The following is a 26,585-nucleotide window of genomic DNA, read 5'->3' on the forward strand; positions in this document are numbered from 1 at the left end:
TATATACACTGTCAGCTAGCACATTTGCTTATTTCCGATCTGAGGAAGAAGGGCAACCTTCGAAAGCTAATCAAGAAATGTATTAAGTTATGTCCAATAAAAAAAGGTATCATCTTATTTTCTTTTCCATGTTTTATTTTGTTTGATTTCTATAGATTCTACATGGAATGTTGCTATTCCACTAGCAACATTCCATGTAGAAGTCAGCCCTTGCAGATCACCAATGTGGCCGCGCAGGCTTCTGCTTCTGTGAGTCTGATGTCCTGCACGTACGTGCAGGACGTCAGACTCACAGAAACAGAAGCCTGCGCAGCCTTCTACATGGAATGTTGCTAGTGGAATAGCAACATTCCATGTAGAATCTCCAATAGTAGCAACATTCCATGTAGAATCTCCAATGGTATCTATTTTACTGTCATAGTAATGCTTAAAGGTTTTCACTTATATACACTGTCAGCTAGCACATTTGCTTATTTCCGATCTGACGAAGAAGGGCAACCTTCGAAAGCTAATCAAGAAATGTATTAAGTTATGTCCAATAAAAAAGGTACCATCATATTTTCTTTTCCATGTTTTATTTTGTTTGATTTCTATAGATTCTACATGGAATGTTGCTATTCCACTAGCAACATTCCATGTAGAAGTTGGCCCTTGTAGATCACCAATGTGGCCACGCAGGCTTCTGCTTCTGTGAGTCTGACGTCCTGCACGTACGTGCAGGACGTCAGACTCACAGAAACAGAAGCCTGCGCAGCCTTCTACATGGAATGTTGCTAGTGGAATAGCAACATTCCATGTAGAATCTCCAATAGTAGCAACATTCCATGTAGAAGGCTGCGCAGGCTTCTGTTTCTGTGAGTCTGACGTCCTGCACGTACGTGCAGGACGTCAGACTCACAGAAGCAGAAGCCTGCGTGGCCACATTGGTGATCTACAAGGGCCAACTTCTACATGGAATGTTGCTAGTGGAATAGCAACATTCCATGTAGAATCTCCAATAGTAGCAACATTCCATGTAGAATCTCCAATGGTATCTATTTTACTGTCATAGTAATGCTTGAAGGTTTTCACTTATATACACTGTCAGCTAGCACATTTGCTTATTTCCGATCTGAGGAAGAAGGGCAACCTTCGAAAGCTAATCAAGAAATGTATTAAGTTATGTCCAATAAAAAAAGGTATCATCTTATTTTCTTTTCCATGTTTTATTTTGTTTGATTTCTATAGATTCTACATGGAATGTTGCTATTCCACTAGCAACATTCCATGTAGAAGTTGGCCCTTGTAGATCACCAATGTGGCCACGCAGGCTTCTGCTTCTGTGAGTCTGACGTCCTGCACGTACGTGCAGGACGTCAGACTCACAGAAACAGAAGCCTGCGCAGCCTTCTACATGGAATGTTGCTAGTGGAATAGCAACATTCCATGTAGAATCTCCAAGAGTAGCAACATTCCATGTAGAATCTCCAATGGTATCTATTTTACTGTCATAGTAATGCTTAAAGGTTTTCACTTATATACACTGTCAGCTAGCACATTTGCTTATTTCCGATCTGACGAAGAAGGGCAACCTTCGAAAGCTAATCAAGAAATGTATTAAGTTATGTCCAATAAAAAAGGTATCATCTTATTTTCTTTTCCATGTTTTATTTTGTTTGATTTCTACTGATAACCTTTAAGAGTGGACTAACACGGCTACCACACCTCTTTACAGTACACCAAATAAGGCGGCAGTCCGGGGACGGGAGCAGGCTTCAGCTATTTGACGTCATACCGTCTCCTGTCATTAAACCTCCTTGGTTCTTGGCCGCAAACGGAACTACAACGTACTGTAATAAAAAAAGGGGGAGGGGGCGTAACTCCATCTCGCAGCCAATCAGGCTAAGAACATTCGTAAACCCAGAGGCTTTGAAATTCAGAAGAGCTCACTCAGCCAATCGTGGAACAATAGCAAGCAATGAGGCCGCCTCTGTGGGCGAAAACGAGGCTTGCACCGCGCAGAGTTAGCGCTCGCGCGAGACGCGGCCTCGCTGAGGGAGTACTCGTGTCATGGCGGCCGGTAGCGGCGGAGTGCCTGTCAGTGGGTGTCCGTCCGCGCCGGGTGTCCGCCGCCGCTCCAGTCCTGCGTCATGATACCGTTCGGCCCCCCGTTAGTCCGCGCTGTGTACACCCCCGCGGGGGAGCCGCAGATATGCCCAAGAAAGGGGGCAGGAAGCGGCTCAAGTTCCGCTTGGAAGAGCTGAGCCCGGGGAGAGGTGAGTGAAGTTGGAGGGAGAGGATAGAGACGGGCGAGGAGCGATAGAAGGGCTTTGGCTGCGTTCTTGCTTTCTATGTCAACGCTGAGGGAGAGATTCGAATGTAGCCTGTTGCTCCTAGTTCAGCCTTTTGTGAGTTTGCTTGAAGTTCTCCTGTTTGATATCAAATTGATAAGGACGTTGCTTTCCGCGCAAGGCAGCCAGTCCCCGCTTTCCTGCTCAGGCCTTTCTCCAAATTGCTCAGTTGTTTTTCATACAAGACGGCGTTTTAGAATTGCTCCACGTCATCGGGTGTCATAATCATGACGTTCTTCTGTGTTGTGTGTGTGGTGTCAGTATAGTAACTCTCTGGGAATGTCTGGTGGGTCTAGATCTAGTACTATCGCCATGCGTGGAAACGTGGACTTATGTATTTATTTATTGCATTTGTATCCCACATTCCCCCACCTATTTGCAGGCTCAATGTGGCTTACATAGATTTGAAGCATTGTCATTACAGGGTATCAGATACAGTTATTAATGTGTAATGATTTGGAGTGGTAAGAGAGTAATTAGGATAGTTGTAGCAGGTAGGCATTCTTAATTGATTGGGTTAGTGGGGTGACTTAAGGCGATAGGTTATCGTTGTGGGACTAGCAGAAAAAGAAGAATGTCTTCAAAGCTTTTCGAAGGATAAATGTTTTCATTGATTAATTTAGTGAGGCTATAAGTTCTCATTATAGGCCTTGTTGAAGAAGAATGGCTTCAGGGATTAGTTTGGAGAAACAGCTTGTGAGGGCTGGAATGAGTGACTTTTTTAGATAAGTCGGTTTTGTAGAAACCTGTGAAGACCTTATTACGTAATGTACTACGGATGCCGAGTGATGTAGTTCCAGGCTGGACTTCATGGTGGTCCAGATTTTCAATTTACATCCCAAAGCAGTGTGGTGTTTGTAGTGCCTGAGCCTTCCTATTGAAATCAGTGCTGCAAGTCCTATAATGCACCAGGATGGTGTGGTCAGAAATCCAGGACTGCTGAAAATCTGCAGCCTGGAACTGGGTCACTTGACATGTCTGATATGCAAGTGTACTGTTTTCTCTAGGCTCAAGTGTCCCTGGATTGCAGAGCACTGTGGGATGGTCCATCCCTAGGACCAGCTTTAGGGAAGGATGAGCACGGCAATAACCCTTTGTACTGAATGGCAAGTGGCACCACTGGGAGGACTGCATGGACCCCTCTTAGTCCTACTGCCACCTATGTCTGGGTGGTGTGGCTGGAGACGACTCCCCCCTCCCCTCTCTCTGGGAGAGGGTAGCGTATGTTTTATCCACCACAGAGATGGGATAAAACACACTAGTTATACATTGGAACAGGATGCAGATTAGCACCAGATTTAGAATTTCCAAAATCAGTGTATATTTGACTGGCATTCAGTTGTTGGACCACTACAACATAAGTCCTAAAGAATATTAGCCAAAAAGGTCACTAAAGTCAGAATTCCACATTTACCTGAAAATAATTGGATTTTCAAGTAAGTCTTTGGATTATGACTTGCTGGTGGGTTGTGCACTGTGTAGAATTGTGAACATTTCAAGGGCAGTTTTCACTTTGACTACTAGGGTAGGAAAAGAGAGACAGTCCATTTATAAAGTTGGTTTTATGGAAGTTCTGTAAGCTGCTAAGTACAGGATTTTTCCATGGATGAGTGCTATATTAAGCATTTTTGTAAATAAAACACATATAACCTAAGTGCTTCTTGATATGATAGATCCCATGATACATCTAGATCTGTAGATCTGCAGCAGCAAAACTTGCTATAGCAAATGATCCATATCTTTGTAGTTTTTCAGTTTAGAGATCATGTGCCTTTGCGTCTGTTACCTTATATAACCTGCTCTTCTATTTTCAGTAACAGTAGCTGACTTTGCCAATTCTGATCCAGCTCTAGTGAAGTCTGGGCGAGTAAAGAAAGCCGTGGCCAATGCGGTTCAAAAAGAGGGTGAGTACATGGACAAATTTTGGATGTATGTGCATGAATGAGAGTAAGGGTTATTCTTTAGGACTCACTGATTTGTTGATATTTCTCTTCTTACTTCATTTTAGTCTTGTGAGTCAAGAGTATAACTGGTGATGAAGGACAAATTATGATGAGAGAAATGGTGTTTAGCAGTGTGGCTGAGTATTATTTGAGGGGGAGTGATGGGCATGTAGGAGTGTATGTCATGAGGATATTGGTGGTATAAGAGGCAGAGTAATTTGGAGGGGGCGTGATGAAGGATATGGAATCCTGTAGCACAAGTGTCTTGAGTGTACAGCCACACACACATGTTTTTTCTCTACTAAGTTGTCTTGTGCTTACTGCCTGCCATCCCAGTGCCTTGGCCAGTGTTCTATGTTAATAGATTATGCTGTGGAAACTCCTTATTAGTGTATCACTAAAGTGTCTTTATAATATTGTTGGTCTTGGAGAAGGTAGTCCTCATGGGCCACTAACTGTGACTCTGATCCCAACTGGTCAGAGAGGAGTTACTTTATCATTAAATTACTGTTCCATACTAGTGAAAAGTTCCCATCATGATGTAGATTGGAAGTGTATTGAACAATTGCTGGGTTTAATGGTTATATTAGTGCCCCCCACACACATCTTTGAGCAGTGGTAATAAAAAGATCACAGCATTGCTTACTGTTGCTTTTATTTATACTACCCTCATGCTGAGCACTTCTAAAATTATTTCAGATATGTAGATTTATTTTTATTTATTTATTTGTTACATTTGTATCACACATTTTTCCACCTATTTGCAGGCTCAATGTGGTTTACATAGTACAGTAAAGGTGATTGCCAATACCGGTATGAACAAATACAGAATGAGGTTATGGTAGAGTAAAGTTCATTTGTGATAGATACATTGGGGATCATAAGGGCGAAGAGTTACGTTATGTCCAGTACGAGCTTTTATGTTGTTGTGTTGCAGGGTTAAGGCATTTAAGTTGGATCGTTCAGGTATGCCTTTTTGAACAGGTTAGTTTTTAGAGGCTTCCAGAAGTTTAGGTGGTCATATGTAGTCTTCACGGCGGTTGGTAATGCATTCCAAAGTTGCGTGCTTATATAGATATGTGACACAGAAACAAAACATGAATGGGTAAACACCATGAGGCCTACCTACTTTTGTAAATTTATTTCCTGTTGTAATACACGATCATTAAAAAAAAAATCAGTGCATTTATTTTATTGACTTGAGAATGGTGCATCACAACATGAAATAACAGAAAACTCATCTGCATTTTTTCCTGATGGCAATTTTGCAGCCAGTTTTCTTAGTTAACTGATGGCCTCACAAGGTAGTTAGCCATTGATATTAAAACACAGCCTTATAATATCTGCATGACTTGTCTTCCTTTCAGTGAAAGAATTATGTGGCCTGGAGGCCTCCCGGGTCCCTGTGGAGGAGGGATTGACCTTTGTCCTTGAGAATGGAGAGTTATTTGAAAGCTGTGATGAGCCAGATATTTCAGAGGACAACAGTGAGACTTCCACCTTGAGAAAAAAGAAGAGTAAGAGAAGCAAAGGTATTTTCTCTTACTATGAGGAATAAGGCAATACTTTAAGCGCTGGTGCTAGCCTATTCTTCAGTGCTGTTTTTTTTTTATTTTTTTTATTTTTGTTACATTTGTACCCTGCGCTTTCCCACTCATGGCAGGCTCAATGCGGCTTACATGGGACAATGGAGGGTTAAATGACTTGCCCAGAGTCACAAGGAGCTGCCTGTGCCTGAAGTGGGAATCGAACTCAGTTCCCCAGGACCAAAGTCCACCACCCTAAACACTAGGCCACTCCTCCACTCACTTGGATCACCGAGTAAGAACAAGTGGTCTAGGTAGTAAAGCGTCTTTGTCGGCAATCTTGCTGCTGAGAAGTGAGAGCTTGCTTGCAAAATGCTCCTAATGATTTAATGAAAGAAAAATAATTATCAAATTTTCAAACTTGATTATGCATTGCATAATATGGTGTAATGCAACAGGATTTGTAGTGGGGGGTTTTTACCAGTTAGCTATGTATGTTAATAATATAATAGAAGATAGCAGGTAAAGTCCATTTGTCGTCCTCATATGCAGACCATCAGCTTTCTTCTGCGCATTTCTTTTTACTTGTCATTAAGAAATATATAAGTACATTGTTGCTACCTGAAAGGTTCCATTTTGTCAATTTAAGAGACTTCTAGTGTAAGTCAGTAAATATATACAAACCAGATGTTAGTGCAATACTGCCTTCAACATTACATCAGGTTGTGTGCATATCTGTATGATTTACAGTTAAGGGAACATTTCTTATTTTTAATTAAAATGGGCTACTATCTTATCAGCACAATATTTTTCACAAACACCATTTCTCTTTGACACATTCTGTGGCCTTGACTACACCAATTCACTTTATCTAATCGTTGCCTGCCTGAATACAAATATATATTTTAAGTGGTGGGGTTTTTTTTCTGTAGTGTGAGAGTAGCCTGCAGGGGAGGATTCCCTGTTCGCACAGCACTTTCAAAATAGAGGTTGCTCGTTTTATATTGTCTGTTTAAAAACTGCTTCCCATGTTTTTGTTTTATATAGCAAAATTTTGGTCTGGCAGTTATTTTCCAGTTACAAATATATATGTTTGCATTTAGCTGAAGTTGATCTATGCCATGTTTGAGTACATACATGGGTATGGGCTCAGTTTGTGGTGCAATCAGCAGTTGTGTTGTATGGCTTCAATACATGTACTAAAACAAGAGCTTTGCTTGACACGTATTGAACTATTTGGGTACCTTTCATCGTGCTCAATAATGTCTGTCTTTATTCTTTTCAGACATTACGGACAAAGAGCTAGGGGCTGAGTATCCCATAGACATCTGGCTGGTGCTGGCCTCGTACATCCGTCCAGAAGATGTGGGGAAGTTTTCTCTTATTTGTAAGAATGCTTGGACCGTTTCTTGCACTGCTGTCTTTTGGATGAGATTGTACAAAAGGTGTGATGTGAAACAATGCAGTCGGTGAAGTATTACACTTCTGTTCTTTTTTATTTTAATTTTCCCTTCTTTGTGATGGGAAGCTTCTTGAGGCTGGTATGTTATCAATCATATCTGCAGCCTTAACTTCTGTACAGGTTGTTGAGTAATCTACGCGCAACCCAGTGCGTTACACACAAACCCGAGGCAAGTTTCTAAAATCCTTTCTAGCAAGGGATTTGATTATATTTGTATAAACAACCATGTCAAGGTATTCCCTATTAGAAAAACTTGCCCCTTAAGATTTTAAGGTTAAACATTTTATGCAGAATATTTAACATTTTTATAGAGAGAATAAAAATTCACAATATGGTGCTATTTATTGTTATCTGGATAATTTTATGCCAAGTGTAAGTTATTCATGTATTAAGGAACAAAGTTATCCCAATGCCCATATCACCCATGTGAAAAAAGTAACTGCCCCCCCCCCCCCTCCTAAACTTAATAACTGGTTGTACCACCTTTTAGCAACAATAATTGCAACCTAACACTTTATGTATTATTTGATATCAGTCTTTCTTGTCACTGTTGATGAATTTTAGCCCACTGTTCTTTGCAGAACTGTTTTAATTCGGACACATTCATAGGTTTTTGTATATGAACTGTTCATTTCAGGTCCTGCCACAGCATCTGTATTGGGTTCAAGTCAGGACTTTGGCTAGGTTAGTCCAAAACTTCAAAAAAACATTTTTCTGTTCAGCCCTTTGGATGTAGACTTACTTTTTCATTTGTTGGATCCTTTGTCTTGCTGCCTAACCCAATTAACGCTTCAGATGACCAGACATTCTTATTAAGAATTTTCTGGTACAGCACAGAATACATGATTCTTCCAACAATGGCAAGTTTTCCAGGTCTGAGGCAGCAAAGCATCCCCATGCCATTGTAGTACCAGTACCATGTTTGACTGTTGGTATGATCTTACTGTGGAATGCTGTATTTGCTTTACTCCAAACATAATGGGACTTGTGTTGTCCAAAGAGGCCCACTTTGGACTGTGTTCCTAGAACATTATCGGCTTGGGAATCATTCAAGTGTGGTTTTATGTTATTGATTTTTATATTAATGTTACTCTTGGATAGCAGCAGTTTCCGCCCATGAATCCTATTTTTGCACAGCCTCTTCCTTATTGTGGAGTAATGAACACTGACCTCAGCTGAGGCTAGAGAGGCCGGCAGATCTTTTGATGATCTGAGATGTCTTGTCACTACCTAGATGATTGCCGCTGTATCCTTGGAAGATTCACCATTGTTCCAAGTCTTCTCCGTTTGGAGATAATGGTTTTCACTGTGGTTCAATGGAGTCCCAGAGCTTTTAGAAATGACTTTGTAACCTTTTCAGACTGTATAGTTCACCAACTTTTTTTTTTCTTCATCTTTTCTGGAATTTCCTTTGATTGTGGCATAGCGTTCTTGTAGAAACTAAGTGGTTGGTACGCCACTCTCATGGTAAGGCTCAATATATAGTGAGGTTTAGATTCAACAGGGCTGGCTGCAAGTGTGCAATCGACTGAATGTTTGGTCAATTAGTTGAATAAGGAGCAGTTACTTTTTTCACAAGGATGGTATGATGTTGTATAACTTTGATGCTTGAATAAATTATTTAAAAATTAAGTGTTTACTGAGGTTCCCTTTTATGTAATATTACATTTTGTTTTAAAGATCAGAAACCATTCAGGGCGACATATATGCAACATCACTGTATGAAAATGTACCTCACACATATTCATTATGGAAATACTGAAAGCTAGGCCTTAAAGCTCAGATTAGAATATAGTAAGTCTTGGACAATGGGCACAGTTCTATCTTCCTTCCTTCCCCCCCCCCCCCCCCCCCCTCCCAATTGTTGGGGGAAATGGACAAATCTTCCATTATAGAAAAGCTTTGGGCCAATCCGTGTTTTGTTTTGATGATGGTATTCACTATATTTTAGAGAATTGCAGTGTTAGGCACTGTGTAGTCTTCTTTTATAGCAAAATCCTGAAATATAAGCAAACACAATCAGAACAAGAAAATGTGGTGGAAAGATACTGAAATTGACACCAATCTGATTAAAAAATCTCCTGGCACAAGGGGTGGGGGTGAGAATGAGATGGTTATTGCGGTTAGTTATACTATTGTTACGTTTTTTTGAGCATATTGAATAAACACATTTTGAAAAAGAACTCCAGGCACATCTTGATGATGTATGTTGCCTTTTCGGGTTACATAAGTACATAAGTACATAAGTAGTGCCATACTGGGAAAGACCAAAGGTCCATCTAGCCCAGCATCCTGTCACCGACAGTGGCCAATCCAGGTCAAGGGCACCTGGCACGCTCCCCAAACGTAAAAACATTCCAGACAAGTTATACCTAAAAATGCGGAATTTTTCCAAGTCCATTTAATAGCGGTCTATGGACTTGTCCTTTAGGAATCTATCTAACCCCTTTTTAAACTCCGTCAAGCTAACCGCCCGTACCACGTTCTCCGGCAACGAATTCCAGAGTCTAATTACACGTTGGGTGAAGAAAAATTTTCTCCGATTCGTTTTAAATTTACCACACTGTAGCTTCAACTCATGCCCTCTAGTCCTAGTATTTTTGGATAGCGTGAACAGTCGCTTCACATCCACCCGATCCATTCCACTCATTATTTTATACACTTCTATCATATCTCCCCTCAGCCGTCTCTTCTCCAAGCTAAAAAGCCCTAGCCTTCTCAGCCTCTCTTCATAGGAAAGTCGTCCCATCCCCACTATCATTTTCGTCGCCCTTCGCTGTACCTTTTCCAATTCTACTATATCTTTTTTGAGATACGGAGACCAGTACTGAACACAATACTCCAGGTGCGGTCGCACCATGGAGCGATACAACGGCATTATAACATCCGCACACCTGGACTCCATACCCTTCCTAATAACACCCAACATTCTATTCGCTTTCCTAGCCGCAGCAGCAGCACACTGAGCAGAAGGTTTCAGCGTATCATCGACGACGACACCTTATGAACTCCAGGGCGAGGTACCCTGGCACAATCCAAATGTAGAAATAAGCATTAGCAGTAAACTTTAGAGTGAGACGATCCCCCTGGCAAAGGAGTGTGGTTTATTAGTCATGCTGTACACAAAATGAACTCATTTAGAGACATTACCCCAGAGGCTGCTACAAAAATGGTTGGTCTTCATCATAAAGCTTATGGAGACAGGCTTAGATCTCAATATGTATGCTTGGAAGAAAGGCAGGAGAGGGGAGGTTTGATAGAAACAAATACTTACATGGCATAAATGTATTGGAGATGAATCTCAAATGAAAGGAAGCTCTCAAACGAGGGAGCATAAGATGAAAGTGAAAGATGATAGACAGAAGTAACCTGAGGAAATAGTTCTTCACGGAAAGGGTGGTGAATTCGTGGAATGGCCTCCCGGTAGAAGTGGGGGAGATGAAAACAATATCTGAAGTATACTAGTGTTACTACAAGGGTTACCACTTAAGATTCCATCTTTTCATTGTTTTCAGATCAGGGATGGTAAGCCATTTGAAAACCTACGACCAGTGTTAATTTATCATTATTTTTATATTAACTGAAGATAAAATGGATTTAACACCCTACAATACTGGTAAACAAACAGCAACCGTTGCATTGTAGAGCAATGTGCTAGTGAATCATGAAAATATTAGGAGAGAATTTTAAACCACCAGAAACTACTACTACTACTTATCATTTCTATAGCGCTACAAGGCATACGCAGCGCTGCACACCATACACAAAAAAAAAGACAGTCCCTGCTCAAAGAGCTTACAATCTAGATAAGACATGAGACAGACAGAAACTGGTATAGTTGCTTAAAATATTAGTGTTAGCTTTCATTTTTAACAATACATTTGACACAATATATAGCCTACTGCAATTAGGTATTTACTAATTGAAAAACTTTATTTTGTATCCCATTTTTGAGCTTCAGTAGAACCAGCGCAGTTAATATGTTTCTCTTTGGAGCTTGTCTTGCTGGGTTTTTTTTTTTTTTTTTGTATACAGGCTTTTTTTCCTTATTTTTTTTGCAGTGTTTTAAAAGTTAGAATCTACTAGGAAATGTGTATTTCACTGATCAACAATCACACTTTAAAGAATGTGGAGAAAGGGACTTCCGTGAAAAGATACAAAAATCCAGGAGCTGAAATCACTCTTCTCTTGTAAAAAATCACCATCACAAGCTCCACTTTCAAATAAATTTAAAAATTAAACAACAAAATGTATATATAACACATGTCCACCTTGTAATGCAAAACACTTTATCACTTCTAATTTTACATATCCATTTCAGTTAAACCTATCTACTACTACTATTTAGCATTTCTATAGCGCTACAAGGCATACGCAGCGCTGCACAAACATAGAAGAAAGACACTCCCTGCTCAAAGAGCTTACAATCTAATAGACAAAAAATAAATAAAGTAAGCAAATCAAATCAATTAATGTGTACAGGAAAGAGGAGAGGAGGGTAGGTGGAGGCAAGTGGTTACAAGTGGTTACGAGTCCAAAGCAATGTTAAAGAGGTGGGCTTTCAGTCTAGATTTAAAGGTGGTCAAGGATGGGGCAAGACGTAGGGGCTCAGGAAGTTTATTCCAGGCGTAGGGTGCAGCGAGACAGAAGGCGCGAAGTCTGGAGTTGGCAGTAGTGGAGAAGGGAACAGATAAGAAGGATTTATCCATGGAGCGGAGTGCACGAGAAGGGGTGTAGGGAAGGACGAGTGTGGAGAGATACTGTGTCATATAGATTATTTACAAAAAGTTATACTTGGCTTATGTTCTTCTCTGCAGAGCGAGATCGCTAGAAACATACACATCGGTCTTCAGTTAGCAGTAGCTGCCCCAAATCATTTTCTGTCAACAATATTATTCCTGACAAGGGCCCCTATTTCACCCAACTGGATGCTTACGGGGAATTTTTTAATTGTATCTACTAGCTGTGATTGTGGATTATATCCTTGCGCCTTTCTTAAAAACAGGAAGTTTGTTTTTGCTTTTTTAAGCATAGACTTTTCTCTATATTCCATTTTGTTGTGGGATTATGTTTATTAATAGTACTACTGTGGCTGCAGAAAAGACTATTTAAATCTGACTGTAATTCTGGGAGTAATTGACTCACATGCCAAGGCTTGTTGGGATTTTTTTTTTTTTTAACTCTACTGTAGCCTTTGACAGCAATCAAATTCTATTGGGATTTAAACCCAGTCCAGCTTCTACTGTTTATCTTGTAGATTGTCTCAAGGTGGTCACTCATTCTGGATGTTGTGTTCTTAAAAATCCCAGTACTGATCCCAACAAGTTGAAACAAGTTGAGCTGCTTGTTTTGAGTGAGTGATTAACTCCTTACAATCCACCTTGCACATCCTTGTTAGAATTTTTAAAGTAGTTTTGCAATTCCAAAATTCTGCCTTGTTACTGCATAGAGCAGAAAGGATTTACCTCAAACAGAGCTTTTACATAAAGCCCTACTTGCCTGTCATACTGTAGTTGCATGTTGTATGCTATTGCTGATCTAGGCAGCCACCGTTGCCTTTTCTGTCTGATATTTTTGCAGTTGTATGTGGCTGGCACCTACAAAAATGCTCAGTGCCTTAAATTAAAAAAAATATCTATCAAAAAAAAAAAGAGATTGTTATACTGATGAGCTATTACATTAATATTAAACTTCAAGATGACTACCAAAAGCCCAACAGGCTTATATTATGAAGTATCTTTCCCATAAGCAGATTTGGTTAGAATCAAAATATCATTTCCACCCAGAGACTGATGGAGAGTAATTGAAGGCTGAGAGCTGCTGTCCTATGCGGTACAGATTTTATCACATACTGTACTAATATCCAACTTCTTTTGACAGTGATGCCATAACTTGCATCACAGCACATAAGAATAGCCACACTGGGTCAGACCAATGGTCCATCTAGTCCAATATCCTGCTTTCAGTCCAAGTCACAAGTACCTGGCAGAGTCCCAAATAGTAGCAAGATTCCATTCTGCCAATCCCAGGGCAACTCATTTCTATCTCAAAGTTGCGTGATTATAAGCTGTGACTGTTGTAAACAGGACTGCTTCTCAGAGAGGCAAGAATTGTAAGAGAACTAGAAAGGTTTATATTAGTTTGATTTTAAGCTTGGGAGTAATGATCAGCACCTATCTATGATGTATAGGGTGATGTGTTGGTATCCTTTTCTTTTCTTTGGTAGGAGGAAAGATGTTAATGTCTCTTCAGCTGATAGATGTTGGACTCTTGCACAGCAAAGCAATTAGCAGGAGCAATGGCAGCTTTAGATATCCCCTGATATTGAAAATTTACCCCTTGGATTTTTATAAAGCACCTGACTGGCTAATCACTTAGGTTGTGGTATGAATAAAAAGTGTATGCATAACTTGTTTCAAATGAAGGTGTAAGGTTCAGGCATTAGTTGAGAATGAAACATACAGGTGCGCCTCTAAAACACTGAAGGGAACACTAATGCGGTTGAAACTATTTGTGCATTCGTCTTTTCTACCCATGTAATTCCTTTTTTGAATCATCTAATTAAGCCTTTGAAACTTTATCCTAGGTGTCCAAGCCTTATTTTATTTATTATTGTGATTTATTCACTAAAGGCGGCATACAGCAAGAATAAGTTAAATATAAGCAATAGACAATACAACAGTAAAAAAATATTCAAACAATAATACAAAGTATGGCATAGTATGCTACATTAGAATGTCAATGTAATACGTAATAAAACATTTTCATAGACAGCTTAATGTATAAGCAAAGGTGGAACATATAGATTTAGTTCTTATCTATAGATAAGTACATTCTATCAGAGGTTGGATGGGTACTGTGGAGCTGGAGATCTCTAGGACTGGATGGTTCCGGGAACAGACAGGCAAAGGAGCATAGAATCTCTTACCTCTAGTACCAGATGGCTCAGGCGATAGACACAGGATGCAGAGCACCTCACCTCTAGGTCTTTTATTTATTTATTTGTTACATTTGTGCCCCACATTTTCCCACCTATTTGCAGGCTCAATGTGGCTTACATAGTACAGTGAGGCGTTAGCCACCTCCGGTGATGAAACAAATACAGAGTGATATTATTGTCAATGAGATAAATGTGTTACAGACATATTAGGGAATCGTAGAGAAGAGGAGTTGTATAGTGTTCATTACAAGTTTTGGTTTCTTTGTGTTGCTGGGTTCAGGCTTTTAAGTTGGGTCAGTATAGGGTATGCCTTTTCGAACAGGTTGGTCTTTAATGATTTCTGGAAGTTGAGGTGGTCGGACATTGTTTTTACAGTTTTTCGTAGTGCATTCCAAAGTTGCGTGCTTATATACGAGAAGTTGGATCCATAAATTGATTTGTACAGTCCTTTGCAGCTAGGGTGGTGAAGATTTAGGTATGTTTGTGGTGATCTGATTGAGTTTCTGGTTGGCAGGTCTATGAGATCATTCATATATCCCAGGGCATCGCCATAGATAATTTTGTGGACCAGGGTGCAGATTTTGAAAGTAATACGTTCTTTGATTGGGAGCCAATGTAGTTTTTCTCAAAGGGGTTTGGTGCTTTCGAATCGCGATTTTTCAAATATAAGCCTGGCTGCCGTGTTTTGAGCGGTCTGTAGCTTCTTTGAGTTGTTATTTGCATCCCGCATAAATTCCGTTGCAGTAGTCGGCATGGCTTAGAACCATTGATTGTATCAGGTTGCAGAATGTTGCCCTTGGGAAGAATGGTTTCACGCGTTTGTTTCCACATAGAGTGAAACATTACATTTTCTTGATTGTAGAGTTGACTTGGCTCTTGAGTGTAAGGTTCCTGTCGATTGTGACACCGAGGATTTTCAGGTTATCTGAAATAGGGAGGGCATAATCTGGGGTGATTAAGTTTGTGGGTATGTTCGTATTGTATTAGGATGAGAGGATGAGGCAGTGTGTTTTCTCTGTATTGAGTTTTAGTCTGGAGGGTGCAGGGGATACAAAGCCTTTCACTCCGACCTGAACATGTATACCTTGGAAGAAAGGAGAAACGGGTGACATAATAGACGTTCAAATATTTGAAAGGTATTAATCCACAAAAGAACCTTTTCCGTAGACGGGAAGGTGGTAGAACTAGAGGACATGAATTGAAGTTGAAGGGGGGCAGACTCGGGAGTAATGTCAGGAAGTATTTTTTTTTTTCACAGAGAGGGTGGTGGATATGTGGAATGCCTTCCTGCGGGAGGTGGTGGAGATGAAAACGATAATGGGATAAACACAAAGGAATGTTTTGAAGAAATGGATCTGCGGAGCTTAGGTAGCGACGCCGGTAATTGGGAAACAAAACTGGTGCTGGGCAGACTTCTACGGTCTGCGCCCTGATCGTGGCTGAATAGATATGGATGGGCTGGAGTGTAAATTTTAAGGGGCTTCAATGTTTGCTTCAGAACTTAGTACAAGAAGAGTGCTGGGCAGACTTCTACGGTCTGTGCCTTGAGATTGGCAAGGACACATCAAGTATCACATACCATGTAAAATGAGTTTATCTTGTTGGGCAGACTGGATGGGCCGTACAGGTCTATCTGCCGTCATTTACTATGTTTCTAGGTAATATAACTTGTCAGTAGTGCATGTTAAGTTGCTACTTCATAAAACCTAGTTCAGTGACCTATGTAAAATGATTGGTGGTTTCACTTCAGTTCCCAGTGGTCAGGATTTTGCATCATTATAGTACCACCCCCACAATTTGTACCATTGACCGTCTTTTAACTGAGAGGCCACACTGTTCTGCTAGACCTGTTCGATGGTGGACAATATATGAGCTGCCTACGTTACTGTACCTGAACAACTTCAGTTTCTAACACTCCAGTTTTCACTAACACAAAATTCTGTGCCCGGTGCAGAGGTCACAACACACAGCACTAGGCTTTACTTCTCAGTGGCCTAGGAAGGTAACACTATTTCAGCTGTCTTCTGTTATGGTCTCCAGTTTTTTTTTAAAGATAAGATGCTTCCCAGGTTCTGTTTTCTAGATTGAAAATATATAGTACTCTCATGTTATGTTCTCTGGCTTCTGGAGGCAGAATGATTCACTTGGAGTCAGGTGTGCTAAACCAAGCTGCCTCACCTTTTTCAATTCATGAAAAAAAATACTCTGCTTTGCTGCAGCTCTACTTCTGTGCCATGTGTCACATGCCTGGCAGCAGCTAGTAAATGGGCTGTTGTCAGGTCCCAGCATAAACACAGCTTAACAAAACAAAACTGCAAAGTACTTCTGGGGCTACTCCGTTCCCCTTCTCTTTGAAACAGAAGATCTAGCAGCAGAAAGAGAGGCTTGAAACCTTTGAAAGAGCTTATTTTCTTCTTACACTCAACTGCATACCTGAGTGATGTGAGATGTGCTGTAAGTCTTGCTTTCCGTGGTGACATTTAAGGGTGCTGCACTAGCTGCAGCCAGCGATTTTTCCCTCCTTGGGGATTGGGCACATCGCTCCTGCAACACACCTAATCCCTACCAGCCGTGTCAAGTCTTTGAACATGCTGGGGATAATTCTCTACAGGTCACACCTAAAATTAGGCATTGGGATAATATGTGGTAAGTGTGAATTCTATATGCATAATTTTGATTATAAAATACTATCAAGTCCACATTTATGCTGCTAACGTTAGACATCAGCACTTGTTCTAGGTGCAAGCGTTTACACCAGCCATTGAGCTAACTGCGGTCAGGCATGTAACTGATGATAATATTCTGTAGCCTGTGCGCATAAGTGCAAAGCACGCCCCTTGCAGTTGGGTGCTGTGGATTTTGCGCATTCAGTGTGTAGATTAAGGTCAGTATGCATGTAACTGCACGTTAGTGACAATTAGTGCCAGTTATCAGATAATTGAACAAGTTATGCGCACGTGCAACTTTTTCTGCTAAGCGTCAAATTATATGTGCAAGCTTATAGAAGGAGGGAAGGGGGTGTGCCTTAACACACATGGCTGAACCCTTTGGAGCTTGTAATGGACAGAATTTACTGTGTATTGGAGTATCTGAGATTCCAAGACACCAGTGACTAGCATTATACAAGCTTTGAAATGGTAAAATTGAATGGAAAAATTTAAGTGGCCTATGAGGCTGGAGCAGTGCTTTTTTTGTAGTCACACCTGGGCTTCAGTTCTTACAGCTGATCTTGTTTTGCAGGCATTACCACCGGGAAGTCTACCTGCCTCTGCGGTTGCAGCCAGAATGCATAGGGGTGCTGCGCTGCCTGCGTGTGCGAGTCATTCGCTCCTTATACCACATGTATGAGCCCTTCTCCTCCCGAGTCTCCAAAAATCCCACTGTTCCTGAGTCCACACCCAGCACACTAGCTAATTCCAAAGTAAGCAATGGGTTTCTGGACCTTTTCTTTGACGAAATGGCTATTGCTAGGTATACAGAATCAAGTGGTGTTCTCTGATTATATTCATACAACTGGAAAATGGCAGTTTCAAAATGTTTTATTGCAGTTTTAATAACAACTGGTAAGTAGCTGATCAGTCATACCATGTGCTCAGCTTATGACACTGCTACGCCTGTTGCTTTATTGTATTAAAGTATAATTGCAGCTTGGCACAGGTCAAGGATTCCTCTTCGTCCTTGACTAAAAGGTTCAGAGTTGGAGATGAATACAGGGACGGTGGACACCATCCCATTGCGGGTTGGATTGTGGCACTATACCGATGTTATTTGTCAAACATTCAAGCTCCTGAACCTGTTGTCCAAAATACTGTAAGATGCTATGAAATGACTTAAATGCACTGCTCAACTTTGTTTCCTCTCATTTTTCCTCTGCATATACTACTACTACTACTATTTAACATTTCTAGAGCGCTACAAAGTGTACGCAGCGCTGTACAAACACAGAAGAAAGACAGTCCCTGCTCAAAGAGCTTACAATCTAACTAGACAAAAAGTAAAGCATTTAATATTTAAGCAGTCAAGCACAAGAGAACAGTCACAGAAGGACTGAAGATGTTGAAGGGTGGTCAGTGTGATTAGGTGTAACTCTGGTTGGAGTAGTGGGAGAAGGTGATAGAAGAATAGAAATGGGTGATGTAAAAGTAATGAGTGGGTTGATAGGGAGGTTATATAAGACATGTCACTCTAGGGCTGGGTGGGCGGGACTAAGTCTAAAGCAGGAGAAGGTATTCTCTGCAGCCTATCTGTGAGATGGAAAATGCTCTCTGAAGCTGCTGCTGGTATAAGTTGTTAGTTTTCTCTCCCTGAAAGAGATCCAAGTCACACCCACGAAGTTCAAACTGTCAGTGGGGAGGGGGAGGGGAGGAAATGGCAGTGCTTGATGAAAAATATAGATAAATGCACTTATCTATATTTATATATATTTATCTATATATAAATGCATATAGATAAATGCACTTAACTGTAGAAATGTGTGTGCACGTATACTTTTCTAAGTGTTGATCTAGATAAATATACAGGAAAAAGAAAATACACAAATTTATTAAAATATACAGTTGCATCAACGATTTGGAATGCATGTCCATATTTATTTATTTATTTGTTGCATTTGTAGCCCACATTTTCCCACCTGTTTGCAGGCTCAATGTGGCTTACATTGTTCCGTCATGGCTATCGCCAATCCAGAGTTAGATACAAGTGGTGATACATAAAGAACACGAATAACGTAGTAAAATTAATCAAACAAGTATGAAAAGATCACAATTCGGGACCAGAGAAAAAGTGGTATTGCATTAGAGTGTATATGATGGATCATTGCGGTATCAAATTAGAAAGCTACAGAATTATTTAGAAAGTTGCTTAAAGCTTTTTTTTTTTTTTTTTCTTTAATGGATATTTGAGGATAGCTCAACTTGTGATCTTCCCAGAAGATGTCTGGCCCTCTGGAATCTGCATAGAACCATATGGAACAGGTGTAATATAAGAACCTTTTGTAATGTAACGAGAGGGAGCCTTAATGCATGCCAGGGTGTGAGTTTGCCTGCTGGCTTTTAACTGTATTGAAGGCATATTGAGTGTTTATTTTCAATATTTGATAAGCCTCCTCACTAAAACAGCTGGAGGTGAATTACAATAAAAGGAAATCTTTCCACTCTTTCATTTTAGACTGGTAGCTCAAAGCAAGTTACATCCAGATACAGTAGGTATTTTTTTTTTTCATCCCCAAAAGATTTCAAATCTAAGTTTGTATCTCAGGCAGTGGAAGGTTAATTGACTTACCCAGTGTCACAAGAGCATCTGGGATTTGATGGTTCTCCTAAGCAATGGCATCAGGTGGCTTTCCTGGTTCTCCGCATGCAGTACCAACTACCAAGTACTCCTCTATCATAAAGGAGGTGGTTCAGTAAATGTTAGGACTTTATAGGCTTCTCTTTTTAATGCTGGTCTTGTATTTTTGTTTAGAGTCTCTCATAGTTCTAAATGTTTGTATTTTTTTATTCCTAGTGTTTGCTTTTCTGGTGCAGGAAGATTGTTAGGAACAGGCAAGAAGCATTGTGGGAGTTCAATTTCAAGTTCAAAACACAGGTATGTAAAAGTTTACTTAATACTGGGTGTGTATGGGAGTGGATAAGCTTGTATGCAATTTTCAAATCCAGGCTAAAACCCCACCTCTTTAACGCTGCTTTTGACTCCTAATCACTGCTCACTTACCTGTACCTTTTATCCCCACCTCTTTAATTCCCTTACCTCTTAATTGTTCTGTCTGTTTGTCTGTCTTATTTAGATTGTAAGCTCTTTGAGCAGGGACTGTCTTTAAGTGTATGGTGTACAGTGCTGTGTATGCCTTGTAGCGCTATAGAAGTGTTAACTAGTAGTAGTAGTAGTATGCAATTATGGCCTTTGGGCAGATTGTAAGCAACCATGTGACTGCATGTGTGGGAGAAGGGAGATGTGCGTGTGGGGGACATGTTTGTACACTTTGCTGCTGTGGGGTCATGAACAAAATTGTGTTTACAACCAGAAAGAAACCTGCAGGAAGCCATATGAAATAGTTTAGTGGTTAACACAATGGAGTAGGCATCAGGAGAAATATTAGGACATGATCTGGAAATCCACTCTGAAAAGCCTTAACAACTATATAATGCCTAATAGATTGCAGAGCTTATTCAGCTCCTATGTGCCATAAATCCAGGTCTGTACTGTTTTCAGATTGAGATAGATCATTAGTGTTAGAGGTAAAGCAGCTTTTAAACTGGAGCCTGGGGTAAAACCAATAAGTCGCTCAGGAGCACGTGGTATAGAATTAGAAAAGGTACAGAGAAGGGCGATGAAAATGATAAAGGAGATGGGATGACTTCCCTATGAGGAAAAGCTAAAGCGGCTAGGGCTCTTCAGCTTGGAGAAAAGACGGCCGAGTGGAGATATGATAGAGGTGTATAAAATTATTGAAGTGGAACTTGTTTACTGTTTCCAAAAATACTAGGACTTCTCTATTCCATCCTTTATCTCTTACTACTACTATTCTCCCCAGTATTCACTACAAAATTCTTATCCTTGCTCACAAAGTATTCTATTCTGGTATACCTTCCTACTTTCCACTCTCCTCATCCCCTGCACTCCTTCTAGAACCCTCTGTTTCTTTATTGATAATCAGCTTAGAATCCCCCCATTAAAAGAAGCACTCCACTCGCACTCGACCCTTTTTCTGGTGAGCACCCTCCCTTTGGAACTCCCTTCCCTATCTTATCCGTTTGGAGCGCTCCTATCCTAAATTTTTAAAAATGTGTTAAAAATGTACCTTTTAGTCACTTAGACTAAACAGACTGCGTAGGATTCACTGACTTACGGTTGTCTGTACTCTCTTTCTCTACTTCTTTGCGTTCCTTTCCTTTTCCTCTTGTCTTTGAATTTGTTTTTAACCCTTTTTATAATGTTTTTATAACAGTTATACATCGCTTTGTCACTTTTTGTAAAAAGAGATTCATCAGGTTTAATAAATCAAATCAATCTGGTGCTTTTTAACATATTTATAAATAATTGAGAGAGGAGCAGTGAGTGAATCCAATTTTCAATTGACACTAAATTATTTAAAGTTGTTAAATCGCATGCAGATTGTGAGAAATTGCAGGAGGACCTTTACAAGACTGGGCATCCAAATAGCAAATGAAATTTAATGCAGACAACTACAAAGTGATGCACATTGAAAGGAATTAGGGATTAATGCACTGCTCTTTAACGAATGAATGTGTATTTGAAAAGTTCTGAGCTGAATCTAAACAGTGGTAGCTCAAGGCACGTTACATTTATATACTAACTAGTGAAAAAAGGCCCGTTTCTTGCTGAAATGAAATGGGCGCTAGCAAGGTTTTTGGCGGAGTGTGTATGTTTGAGAGAGTGTCTGTGACAGTGACTGTGCGTGAGAGACAGTGAATGTGCAAGTGTGTGTGTGTGAGACAGTGAGAGTGGGTGCAAGTGTGTCTGTGAGAGAGTGTGTGTTTATGTGAGAATGAGTGTGTGCGAGTGTGTGTGTAAGACAGTGAGTGTCCTTTGCTTTCCCCCTCTCAGGTCTGAGGACCCCTCTTCACCCCCCCCCCCCATGTCTGTGGTGTGAGGACCCCCGCTCTCTGTGCTCTGAGGGCCCCCCTCTCTCTGTGGTTTGAGGACCCCCTTCCCCCCTCTGTGGTCTTAGGGTCCCGCCTCCCCTGCCCCCCCCCCCCTGCATAGTTTACCTTCGATAGAGTTGATGCGGGTTGTCTGTACCAATGAATCTTCGTATTTAGCAGCAGTGGCAGGCAGGCTTCAGAGTAGGCTATAGTAGTGAAGTCAGGGGGTTAAAATAGGTTTTGTTGCAGGTTTTTGGTGTGGGCATGCAATTTGCAAGCCCCTTCCCCCCCTGGCGATATCACCCGACCCACTCCCCCCCCCCCCCCCCCCCCGGCGCATAACGAAGCCCCTCCCCCCCGCCCACATGAACCCCCTCGGCACCCACAAATGCTAACTCTGTGGCTGCTGCTGCTTCTCCTGTTCAGCAGCAGCAGCCGGAACATAAAGAAACATTTTTTAAAAAGTTGTTAAAAGTAAAATGCACCTCTGCAGCTGCTGCTCCTCTCCCTTCTGATGTCGCTGCGCTCCTCCGGGGTCTTCTCCAGGGACAGCGACGTAAGGGGAGAGGAGGAGCGGCTGCAGAGACGTCAGCTGTCTGTTCTCTTTTTTGTTGTTGTTGTTAGTGTGGGAGAGCAGGTCGGCGGTATTCGGGTCAGCTGGGCGGCAGGTTCGGGAGGGCGGCAATGTTGGGGCGGCGGTATTGTCCTCAAATGGGCGGTAGTTTCGGGAGGGTGGCAGTGTCGGGGCGGCGGTTTTCTGCTCAGCTGGGCGGCAGGGGCGGTTAGGTTACGCGGAGGGGGGCAGAGTGTGGGAGGGGCGTGAGGTGTAACGTCACTGATGGTGCCTCGCAGACCACGGATCCACGGTCCCATGCACAGAACGTTGGAGGTGAGAATTATATTATAGGATAGTATTGAATCCCTTCATTCCTATATGGTGAGGCTCTAGAATGGGATAGTTGAGCAGATTCCTGTGTGCTCATGTAACTAGGTATGGGCGGCTAGAACCAAAGAATCTCAAGAATGTTTCAAAGCCAACTGGCAGATATCCTTCAACATACAAGTCATGTAAGTTTGTAATATTGACTGCTTGCTTCCCATTTTCAGGTACCTAGATGTAAGAACAACTGTTACAATGGACTTTTGCACCCCCCAGTGCAGTATGAGGAGGTACATACCAACCCGGAGCAGGACTGCTGCCTGCTGCAAGTCACAACCCTAAACTTCATCTGCATCCCCATTGTCATGGGCATGACCTTGGCCTTTGTAAGTGGTCATTAGTGTATCTGGACATTCCTCTGGGTTGGGGGTAGAATGGGAAAGCAGGTTCAGACAGCACTTAAGAAATTAATAGATGCCCCCCCATAACCTCAGCATATGGAAACCTCAGCAGAGTCTGATTTCTGACTGCTGGAATTAAGCAACAGTCTTTTTCTTCTTTGCAAGCCCAGAATCTAAACGTGAACTGAAATATTCACGAGGCAGTTTTGGTGGGTTTGTCCTGGATGCTAAAACATATCCCTTCACAGGATGTCAGTTAAAGATCGCGGCTGGGCTGGCGGGGGGTTGGGGTCCCCCGCCAGCTGAAGCAATATTTTAAAAAGCTGGAGGAAGCGGACCTCGGGGTAGGTGACGGCGGTAGGCGGGGGAGGGAGTGTTAACGGCGATAGGGGGGGGCTATAATATGCCCCCTCACTCTAGCCCCTGCCCCCCCTACCGCCAAACCTCAGATACGCCCCTGGTAGAAAGTGCTGAACTGAGCCATATAGTATGATCCATTTTCATTGGGCAGGATCTAGTAATGCAGTGAGATTCACTTCTAATGCTTGAGGTGGCTTAATCCCAAATAGGTATGCATGAGAGAGATTTTCATATCATTTTAATTTGGAGCGTCCTGATATCTCCACCTGTTTACAGCTCTTGAGGACTGTTAGTTAATACTACTGCACTAGAACATTTTGGCATCTGGAATGATAATGCATAAATATCCTACATCACTGGGCCCACTTTATCACAGAAAGAGATCTTTAAATCAGATCCTTGTTGTGTCAAATGAATATATAACTTCAGATGTGTAATATCTCCATTCGTTGATTGTTTGATTATGGGCACATTCCAAGTTGTTGGTTTGGGCCCCTCTCTTATATTAGAAAGAGCAGGTTATACTCTGTTCCTTCATGGATGTTGAGATCATCCCATGAGACCTTTCTCCAGATCCCACCAAAGACAGATGTGAAGCCTGACAGTACCCATGAATGGGCCTTTTCAGTTACAGCCCTAGTCTCTCAGAACATTTTGAAGTTGGTGGTTTTTTTAAAGCTGTTATGTGCCAGGGCCACCAAGAGACAAAGCCAGGCCCGGGGCAAACACCCCCCTGGGCCTACCCGCCCGCTGCCGCCACCCCGCTTATTTGTCCTGCACTCTTGCTCCAGGATGTCACTGTGCACAGCAAACTTCCCCAGTGCCCGGCGCTAGCATTGCTCTCCTGTTCCTGTGTGTGGCAGCGCCACAGAGCAAAGTCCTTCCTTCCTGCTGCGTCCAAAGAGGCTGGACGCGGCAGGAAGGAAGCACTCTGCTTTTCGGCGCTGCCTTGACAGGACAGTAATGCTAGCGCTGGGCGGGCCCCCCTTGGATGCCGGGCCATGGGGAATTTTGCCCCCCCTCCCTTGGCCCTGTTAGGTGCACTTGCTAATTCCTGGAGTGCATAATTTTGTCTTGACCAGCTTGTATTTATGAGGAAGTGGGAAGCTCTTTATCAGGAGGTATAAAAGTAAAGCCTCCTCATGATTTCTAATATGCTGGGGGAGGGGGGTTCTTGATGTGTTCTGATATTCTATCTGAATAAAAATACTTTGACATAAACTATTATGTGTGTTAAATTTTACTTTTCCTGAATTTAGTTTTAGATGTAAGCTGCCTTGAAGGTTACAGTTGAAGATTCTAATTTAGTAAATGAGCCAAAACTTTACTTTTAGATTGGCGTTCCAGTTTTATGTAAAAATAACTGGGGTATTCGGTTACGTTCCGGGTTTTGTTGTTGTTTGCTCTTCTTAAGCTTAGGAAACAGTGACGCGTTTCTAACTATTGTAGATTGTTACGGATTCATTTCTCTGGTGTATCAGATTAATACTAATGTTTTGGTTAGTTGATATTAATTCTGAGGGATCCTTGCTGTGGTTTCTCTGAAGTGCAGTCTAGTGTAGACGGAGGCCAGTGGAACAAGTGATGCCATACCTTACGGATAGTAACATTATTATATAGTCTTCCACATGCTAATTTTTTAATCAGTTGTTCATAAGCTGCTGTATAATACAAACTTAGGTAAAGCAGCAAATTGTGCAAGTAGATAAACTGTACAAAATTCACTTCACAAATGTATTTATCCTTTGCAATATTTTATCTCCATAAAGTATTTTGTGCAATATTTTCCTATGGAGATCAGTTGCATGCATTGAAAACTATTTGGTGAAAAACAGACTTTATTCCAAGAAATATTTTGGTCTTGCAATTTATGCACTGATTTAGATGGGAATTTTTCTAGGAATGAGTTTTTGTTTCTATATGTTATACTATACTAATTATAATAGGTTTCTAATAATAATGTAGAATACATCGAAATTATGATTAACATTCTAAAGTGGAGAACAATATACATATTAAATACACTATTTTATTTTAATGTGTTTTGCTCTTTTTTTTTTTTTTTTTACTGCTGTTTAAATCTGTTTCAAGTTAAGCAAATTTTAGTAACGGCTTTTTTTTTTTCCTCCCCTCCCCACTTATTCTCTAGTTCACTATAAACGTGAGCACAGACATGAGGCATCACCGGGTGAGGTTGGTCTTCCAAGATTTCCCGGTGCTGAATGGGAAGAAGCCACGAGGAGAGCAAGGGGTGCAGGTGGTGCTGGACCCTGTGCATAGTGTACGACTCCTGGACTGGTGGCATCCACAATATCCCTTCTTCCCTACATTCTAGTCTCTTGCGCATTTCATTGTGCTGCCCTCCATCAAAGATTAGCTTCCACAGGGACCCAAAACCTACTGTTTTCTGAATCTGTTGAACAAAACATGTGAAGTTATTAAAAGAGCTTACAGCAGTTTACATACATTGTATTTTAAGAGAGGCTGAATTTTCTCATCGTCAGAAGGAGCTGATCCTTGGTTTTGTTTTTTTTCTGGATACCGATGTACTAAGTACAGAGCTTAAAGTATTAATGAGTGCTCCATTTCCTACCCACCCCCCCCCCCCCCCCCCCCAAAAAAAAAAAAAAAAAAAAAATCATTGGTATCCTCAGATTCTGCTGCTTTCTCATACATTTTTCCAGACTGTTTGACTGGAGCTTTAGAATTACTTTGGAAATGTCCATTCCGTGTATATTCTCATGTTGTTTCTGCTCCAAGGTTCTGTATGTTGGCTTTTGAGTCCCTTCTTTTTTTTTTTCCCTTCTCTCTACAGAAGTCCTTTTACATTTGAATATCCTGCCACTTCCCCTTCCTCTTTTGGGAATAAGTAGGGCTATGCTGAGGGGAGCTCGGTAGCACTGGGCCTTCGCATAATGACAAAAACAAAAAAGGTGGGAATATAAAAGCCAGGCTAGCCAAAGATTGGAACCAAACCGAAATTAAAATAACCAGTGTTTCTTAATTTCCAAACAAATGATGATAAAACAATTGCACATAAAAATTGACTCCCAAACAAATGATGATAAACGCTGGTTATTTTAATTTCGGTTTGGTTCCAATCTTTGGATATCGCCTGGCTTTTATATTCCCACCTTTT

General features: G+C 41.3%; 1 protein-coding gene across 1 annotated transcript; it reads left to right on the forward strand.

The window, feature by feature from the left end:
• The first annotated feature begins 2,000 nt into the window (after window positions 1-2,000).
• Window positions 2,001-26,058, forward strand: TMEM183A (transmembrane protein 183A). The gene is made up of 8 exons (XM_030221521.1): window positions 2,001-2,255; window positions 4,145-4,234; window positions 5,641-5,805; window positions 7,085-7,244; window positions 17,442-17,622; window positions 19,707-19,787; window positions 22,913-23,071; window positions 25,596-26,058. Exons 1-8 carry the CDS (start codon window positions 2,192-2,194, stop codon window positions 25,779-25,781), a joined length of 1,086 nt encoding a protein of 361 aa, XP_030077381.1. The 5' UTR covers window positions 2,001-2,191; the 3' UTR covers window positions 25,782-26,058.
• The last annotated feature ends 527 nt before the right edge of the window (window positions 26,059-26,585 follow it).

The sequence above is a fragment of the Microcaecilia unicolor genome, chromosome 12 (genome assembly GCF_901765095.1).
Source record: "Microcaecilia unicolor chromosome 12, aMicUni1.1, whole genome shotgun sequence".
NCBI classification, from domain to species: domain Eukaryota; kingdom Metazoa; phylum Chordata; class Amphibia; order Gymnophiona; family Siphonopidae; genus Microcaecilia; species Microcaecilia unicolor.